This window comes from Rhincodon typus, chromosome 5 (genome assembly GCF_021869965.1).
Source record: "Rhincodon typus isolate 14 chromosome 5, sRhiTyp1.1, whole genome shotgun sequence".
Lineage (NCBI taxonomy): Eukaryota > Metazoa > Chordata > Chondrichthyes > Orectolobiformes > Rhincodontidae > Rhincodon > Rhincodon typus.
Window position 1 is genome coordinate 17,492,469 of NC_063336.1, and position 8,629 is coordinate 17,501,097.

The 8,629-nt window shown below is 40.6% G+C and overlaps 1 protein-coding gene across 1 annotated transcript in view; it reads left to right on the forward strand.

The window, feature by feature from the left end:
* nphp1 (nephronophthisis 1) overlaps positions 1–8,331 on the forward strand; it is a 103,981-nt gene extending 95,650 nt beyond the window's left edge. Inside the window, exons 17-18 of the mRNA XM_048596683.1 lie at positions 4,871–4,915; positions 6,022–8,331. Coding sequence (XP_048452640.1) covers positions 4,871–4,915; positions 6,022–6,300 — 324 coding nt within the window. The 3' untranslated portion in view covers positions 6,301–8,331. The remainder of the gene's footprint in view (positions 1–4,870; positions 4,916–6,021) is intronic.
* Positions 8,332–8,629: the final 298 nt, after the last annotated feature.

Here is an 8,629-nt window from a genome sequence, read left to right on the forward strand (position 1 = left end):
ACCACCTCCAGTAATTAATGTCCACTCATTAGAATATGTATTGTCCAGCTGGCAACACAGACCCAGCAGAGGTGGTCGCACAGTGGATTGCAGTTGGGAAGGAGTTAACATGTGAGTCCTCAATATTGACTTCATTGTGTTTGAAGTCTCATTGTATCAGATGAAACATGGGCAAGGAATCCTCCATGTGCTGTGCTCCCTTGGCTGGCAACTTAGTGTTCCTCCATGTTGAACAACATTTAGAACATTTGGAAGAAGATCCTAGAGTGGCAAGTATGCAGAATGTACTCTGGGTAGGGGACTTCAACGTCCACCACCAAGAGTGGCTCGACCGGACCGCTACAGGAATCATAGAATCCCTACAGTGTGGAAACAGGCCCTTCAGCCCAACAAGTCCACACCGACCCTCAGAGCATCCCACCCAGACCCATCCCCCTATAACCCACCTAACCTGCACATCTTTGGACTGTGGGAGGAAACCGGAGCATCCGGAGGAAACCCACGCAACAAGGGAAGAATGTGCAAACTCCACACAGACAGTTGCCCGAGGGTGGAATCGAACCCAGGTTCCTGGCGCTGTGAGGAAGCAGTACTAACCAATGAGCCAGAACTGATCGAGTCCAAAAGGACATTACTAAAGCGGGTGGCGAGGGAGAAAATTAGAGGAAAAAATGTAGTTGGCCTCATCCTCACCAATCTGCCTGCCACAGGTGCGTCTGTCCATGACAGTGTTGGTAATAATGACCACTGCACAGTACTTTTGGAGACAAAGTCCAACCTTCTCATTGATAATATCTCACATTGTGTTGTGTGGCACTATCACATACTATATCAAATAGACTTTGAACAGAGCTAACAAATCAAGACTTGGCATCAATTAAGTGCTGTGGGCCATCAGCAGCAACAGAATTGTACTCTAACACAATCTGTAACCTCATCGCTTGACACATCCCCCCTCTACCATAAGCATCAAGCTTTGGCATCAATGCAGGAGGGCATGCCAGGAGCAGCACTGGGCAGACCTAAAAATAAGGGGTAAACCCAATTACAAAACAGGACTACTTGTGTGCCAACAGCATGACCAGCAAGTGATAGACAAAGCTAAGTAATCCCATAACCAATGAATCAGACCTAAACTCTGCAGCCCTACCATATCCAGTTGTGAATGGTGGTGAACAATTCAACAACTCCCTGGAGGAGGATAACCCACAAATATCTCCATCTTCAATATATGGACTGATTTATGTGTTAGAAGGAGCTAGCTACACTTTTCCTCATTCCGAGGAATCACCACGTTTCTTTTGGTTCCCACAAGAATTGACTGTGCACGAAAGAGAAAAGAACATCTCTAGTAACTCAAGGTCAGGTGAGGTGAAAGATTTCCATATGTCCATTTCTCCATATATAATGGTCTGTGAGAGAGAGTATAGGTATCTGCCAGATTTGCTGCTTCACTGGTCTTTAATATTTGATGCTCATCTAAATAAGTTTCTAAATTTGAAAGTCTGCTTTTTGAATCATTCTGTGATAATAATTTTCCTTGCATTCTCAAAACGTTTCTCTAACTTGACTGATCCAATCCACTGATCCCGTTTTGTAGGTGAGATTTCAAGGTGAGAGGGGAAAAGTTTAAGGGATATATGCGTGGAAAGTTCTTTACGCAGAAGGTGGTGGGTGCCTGGAACGCATTGCCAGCAGAGGTGGTAGAGGCGGGCACGATAGCGTCATTTAAGATGTGTCTAGACAGATACATGAATGGGCAGGGAGCAGAGGGATACAGATCCTTGGAAAATAGGTGACAGGTTTAGGTAGAGGATCTGGATCGGCGCAGGCTTGGAGGGCCGAAGGGCCTGTTCCTGTGCTGTAATTTTATTTGTTCTTTGTTCAATAATGGGAGAACCCAGCACTTTGGTGCAAAAGATAAGGCTGAAACATTAGCAACAATCTTCAGCCAGAAATCACTAACAGTTGAGTTTTCTGAGGAAGTAACGAAGAGGACTGATGAAGGCAGAGCAGTGGACATGGTCTATATGGTCTTCAGTAAGGCGATTGACAAGGTTCTGCATGGCAGACTGGTTAACAAAGTAGATCACATGGAATACAGGGAAAGCTAGCAATTTGGATACTTAGGTGGCTCGAAGATAGGAGACAGAGGGTGTTGCTGCAAGGTTGCTTTTTGGACTCCTGCAGAGATGTCCTGGTGCTGAAATGACTGATCTGCAACAACCACAACCATCTTCCTATGTGCCAGGTATGACTCCAACCACCAGAGAGTTTTCCCCGATTAGCACAGACTCCAGTTTTACTAGGGCTCCGTGATGCCACACTTGGTTAAATGTGGCCTTAAACTCAAAGGCTGTCTTCTCTGGAATTCATGTTTTAACCAAGTCTATCATGAGGCCAGGAGCTTGATGACTCTGGTGGGTGTCAGTGAGCAGGTTATTGCTAAGCTTGTGCTGCTTGACAGCACTGTTGTTGATACCTTCCATCACTACTGACGATTAAGAGTAGACTGACGGGAAGGTAATGGCCAGGTTGTATTTTTTGGATGTTTTGTGCGCGTGACAAATCTGGGCAATTTTTCACATTGTCAGATAGATGTCAATGTTATAGCTGGACTGGAACAGTTTGGCCAAGGGTCCCGGCAAGTTCTGGTGCACAAGTCTTCAGTACTGTTGCCAAAATGTTGTCACCACTCATAGCCTTTGCATTATCCAATGCCTCAAACTTTTTCTTAATCTCACATGGAGTGATTTGAATTGGCTGAAGACTGGCATCTGTACTGCTTGGACCTATGGAGAAGACCGAGATGGATCACTCTCTCGGCACTTAGAGTCATAGGGATGCACAGCGTGAAAACAGACCCTTCAGTCTAACTTGCCCACAATGGCAAGATATCCCAAATTAATCTAGTCGCATTTTCCAGCATTTGGCTCATATCCCTCTAAACTCTTACTATTCATATACCAATCCAGATGCCTTTTAAACGTTGTTATTGTACCAACCTCCACAACTTCCTCTGGCAGCTCGTTCCATACATGCACCACCCTCCGCATGAAGAAGTCTTAGGTTCCCTTTAAATCTTTCCCCTCTCACCTTAAACCTATGCCCTCCAGTTCTGGACTCCACTACCCTACAGAAAAGACCTTGGCAATTCACCCTATCCATGCCCCTCATGATTTTATAAACTTCTATAAGGTCTCCCTTCAGCCTTCGAAGTTCCAGGGAAAATAGTCCCAGCCTATTCAGCCTCCCCCTGTAGATCAAAACATCCAACCCTGGCAACATCCTTGTTAATATTTTCTGAACCCTTTCAAGATTCACAACATCTTTCCTATAGCAGGGAGACCAGAACTGAACAAAGTATTCCAAAAGTGGCCTAACCAATGTCCTCTACAACTGCAATATGACCTCCCAACTCCTATACTCAATGCAGTGACCAGTAAGGGCAAATGCACCAAATGCTGCTTTCACTATCCTGTTTACTTGCAACTCCACTTTCAAGAAGCTATGAACTTGCATCCCTACGTCTCTTTGTTCAGCAACACTTCTCAAAACCTTATCATTAAGTGTATATGTCCTGCCCTGATTCGCCTCACCAAAATGCAGCACCTCACATTTATCTAAATTAAACTCCATCTGCCACTTCTCGGCCCATTGCCCATTTGATCAAGGTCCTGTTGTACTCTGAGATAACCTCTTGGCTGTCCAGTACACCGCCAATTTTGGTGTCATATGCAAACTTATTAACCATTCCTCCTATATTCACGTCCAAATTATTTATATAAATGACGAAAAGCAGTGGGCCCAGCACCACTCCTTGCAGCATACCGCTTGGGTTCTGCCAGAGCCATCCAGCTCCTGGCCTCATGATAAACTTGGTTAAAACATGAATTCCAGGGAAGATGTCCTTTGAGATTAAGGCCACATTTAACCAAGTGCGGCATCACGGAGCCCTAGTAAAATTGGAGTCTGTGTTAATCGCAGAAAACTCTGGTGGTTGGAGTCATACCTGGCACATAGGAAGATGGTTGTAGTTGTTGCAGATCAGTCATTTAAGTACCAGGACATCTCTGCAGGAGCTCCTCAGGATATGTCCTATGCTTAAGCATCTTCAGCTGCCGCATCAGTGACTTTTCATCATCAGGTCTGAGGTGGGAATGTTTGCTGCTGATTGCACAATGTTCAGCACCATTCCCAACTTCTCATATACTGAAGTAGTCCATGTCCAAGTGTGGCAAAACCTGGACAAATTCCAAGCTTGGACTGAAAAGTGGCAACTAACATTTGCTCCATCCACATACCAGGCAGATCATCTCTAATAAGAGACAATCTAACCTTTGCTCCTTGACATTCAGTGGTGTCACTGAATCTCCCACTATAAGCATCTTGGGGGTTACCAATAGCCAGATATTGAACTGGACTAGCCAGATAATTAGTGGCTACAAGAGCAGGTCAGAGGCTAGGCATACTGTAGCAAATAACTCACCTCCTGTCCCCCATCTACAAGGTACAAGTCAGCAGTGTGATGAAACATTCTGCACTTGCCTGGAATAGTGCAGCTCAAACCACAATCAAGAAGCTTGACACTGTCCAGGAAAAGCAACCTGCTTGATTGGCAGCACATCCAGAACATTCAGTCATTCACCATTACTTTAGACAATAGTCTAGACAAATAGTCTTAGACAATAGTCATTCCCTGTTCTTTATAACAAAAAAAAAACACTTTACACTTCTCTACATATCTATTTGAATATTTTTATTTCTGTAACTGCAAATAAGGACATTTTCCTTTACTATTGATGGAAGTACTGTAAACATGATAAATATTCTCACCATTACTGACAATATTTTGATTTCCATTTGACAGAGTGCATGGTCTGAAAAGGAAGCAACTCTCAGCTGGCCTATGAAGGTAAAGTGTTAAATGCTGTTTTTAAATCTTCTGAGATTCATTGCCCCATAAATGCATGTTGTTAACAGGTGAGGAGAAATGGTAGCCTATATCTTGCTAATTAATGAATACTCTGATTTCATGATATCATAATATTACGATATAACACAATCAGCCGATACTCTGTGAAACTGCAATCGTGAAGCTAAACATTTATTGCAACTAGCAATCCATTTTATAATTTTCTGCTGCTGGCATTTTACATCTCTCATTCTCCTGGAAAGTGAACCTTGAATATCATGACTGAGGTGACAGTGTTACATTACCACATCAGTAACTACACTTCAAAAAGTACTTTGTTAGCTGACAAATACTTTGAGAGATGTCCAGTGGCTGTAAAAGGCAACACAATTAAATTTAAAGTATAAATATAAAAGATATTCAATTTGACTTCTGAATTATACTATCATATTCAATGTATTAAAGTATACAGCAATACTGTATCATTGCAAAATTGAAAATGTTGAAGTGGCAGTATAACTACAATTTCTGAAGTTTGTTTTTATATATAGAACTTATTTTAATCAATCTGTTCAGATATGTTATGTCACACCTACATGGCAGGTAGAATTTGAACATGGGTGACCTTCAGTCCAAGAGATAGGGACACTCCCACTGTGCCGTAAGAGTCTTTTTTTTTTAATCTATATGTTTACATAAACCTGCCAACACCTTGGATTAGAGATAGTAGGAACTGCAGATGCTGGAGAATCCGAGACAACAAGGTGCAGGGCTGGATGAACACAGCAGGCCAAGCAGCATCATAGGAGCAGAGAGGCTGACGTTTCGGGCCTAGACCCTTCATCAGAAAATACCTTGGATTAGTAGTTATTGTATTTTACATTAGTATTTTAATGTGAAGTGTGCAGAATACACCAAGATAAGTTCCTTATTGTTTCGAATGGGAACCTATCCTATAGAATGTTTTTACTCAGGATTTTTGTTTTATTTTGGTTTAAATTTTGAAATCCTTTGACAACAAAATCATAAAATTAATCTTATTTTTAAATGAATATTAAAAATCCTTATTATTGAAATAAGTTAGAACTTGTTCCTGTTATTTTCAGAGGGATGCAACATTTCTGAAGAATTTATTTGTCCAAGTGTACCATGACAGTGCATATCCTCTTCTTCATTCCACAATGTTACCAGCAAACAAATGGATCGATGATGAAGTTGAAATAAGCCGCTGGAAGGCCATTGCTAACTTTTTACAAGAAAGTCAAGAAAAAAATGGATCCCTGTACAGCCTGCTTTCTCCAGAACATGCTTATCAAGTTTTTGATATTGCAGAGATAAGCTATGATTTCCTGGGAATGGGTAGAAATACTGTTCCTGTAAACTGACTTACGAATTCGATATTAAAGGGGAATAGTTTCACAATGTTTTGGTGAACACTTCTACAGATTTATTAGATTACATGCAAGTGGCATGAGGCTTTATTAGTCATTAGAATTATGACATTGTTGAAGGTTATTTTTTGAAGGCCTTTATAATCTCAACTAGTGGTGGTTTTTCAGTATTTCCTTGCCAGAATCCTTCAAATAACTCCTTTTCAAAGATTTAATACTGCATTTATTTCACAGCTCTTTGTCATAGACTTAAACTCATGACCTTAGAATTGCTTTTTAAGCATTAAAACTGTATCTGTCCAAATATTTGTACCTTTACAGTTACCCAACTGTAGCTCAATCAATATGTTGTGCTAATCATACAGAATACTCACTCGGTGTTCTTATTGAGACCTATATATAGATCAAATTATTGCGCTTGTCAAAAAAGAATGTCAAAATAGCCAAGCTAAGCACATTTTGTTTGACAGGGCCAGTGGCTTATAATACCTGAATACGTCAAATAATTTACCATGCGAGTCCAGGAGCTTTACTAGGGTTCATTGGATCTTATTTTACGTTTTACTGTGAAAATCCTGATGGTGACCCTTTGAAAAGTACATTCCAGTTAACAACTATAATATATTTGAATGCTACTTTTTACAGCCTTAATTGATTGGATCGATTCATATACAAAACCTTCTATTAAATGTACTTTTTCAGTGAAAGGAGATTATGTTATTTGTAGGTGAATTTCATGATGTTGGTAACTAGTTAATTATTTTCATTCTCTTTTTGTAAGCTAATAGATAAAAGTCTTTTGCTTAAAAGTGATGACTTATTTTCAGTTAAACGAAACTAACTCAAATCATAGACTTGAAGTGGAGTTTGTAAATGTGTACGTAACTCAATTACTAATTAAATTCAAGATGAGCAAAATTTCAGGATGAGATTTTTCAAAAGTTGAGATTTAATCAAGTAATGTATGATTGATTACTGGAGCAAAACTTGGTCCTAGGGTTCACATTACTAATGTAGTTTTGATTCCCCCAGAATTAAAATATAAAACCATGGCAAATTGAATTGATGTTAACAACAAAGTTACGGGGACAAGAATTTCTTCTGACCTTGAGTAGGATGGCAAACTTAAGGGTATGAAGTGGCTATAAGATTGGGCACCTTGCCAGCAGCTCTGTTACATCAGTGCTCATCTGCCAGCTCACTTATGGACTTTCAGAACTTCCTCCTGCTGCCTCTTGAGAGTTTACCTGCAGCTCCTCGTTACTGGCTCATTAGGTAAATCCTGTTTGGAACGAGGTGGCTCCTTTCTGGGCAACCGTGCCCATTCAGAACCCCAAAGGTATTACCATCCACATTCTCCCTCCTCCTACAGATAGCACAGACTGGCCATTGGAAGCCTGCAAGTCTGATTGATCCCTTTGATTTCTGCAAGGCCTTCCCTACTGCCATTTTGGGACCTGTTGCAACCTAATGATTGGTAGTGTTTGTGATTACAGTGACTTCTCTTTTGCTGTTGTAACATAGGTTGGATTCTCTGACTTATTGGGAAGTTGATCTGGACTTTGCATATCATTTTGCTGTAATAACTCCTTTTTCCCTAAACAGCAAGAATAACCTGCCTTTATATAATTAATTATGTTTAACCACATGAGATAAAGGAACAGAAGTAGACCATTCAGCCCAATGAACCTACTCTGCCATTTGATGAGATCATGGCTGACCTGATTATCCTCAACTCCACTCAGCCCTGAATATGAAATTTATCCATCCCATAATCAAGTTCAGCGATAGAAACTGATGCATCAGTCAATAGTAAAATGGAAGAGAGTGTGATAAATATGTTCTCAGAAAAGAAGGTGGGTCTAGTACAAGCAGTACAGACTATTGGAAAGGAATTGCAAAAGTGTCAGGAAGCAGATCTAGGTAGACAGAAATAGTTAGCAGAATGTGGGTGGTGGGGATAATGGTTGTGGTATCTGGAGCATTGCACAATTTTGAAATAAAAGTAAATGATTTTCCTACCAATTGTTATCTACCTTTCTGGACCCACCCCGCTTGCTTACCAGAACAGAATGCCAGAGACGTTGGATTGGGTACTAGCTAGAATATCTAAGTACATTTGCTGAGGGTGACTATCTATAAAGTGTTGAATAGAATCTTCAAAGTTTCTAGTATATTTTGACATTGACAGTTTGTATTGCATCAAGCAACTAGAAAAATATGATTCCAATATTCTTTAATGTTACTGGTTCTTATCAAATAAGGTGTATTAAAGGCACTAAACAAAGCAGGCTTCATTCATGCCTAAGGGGCTGTTACAGAT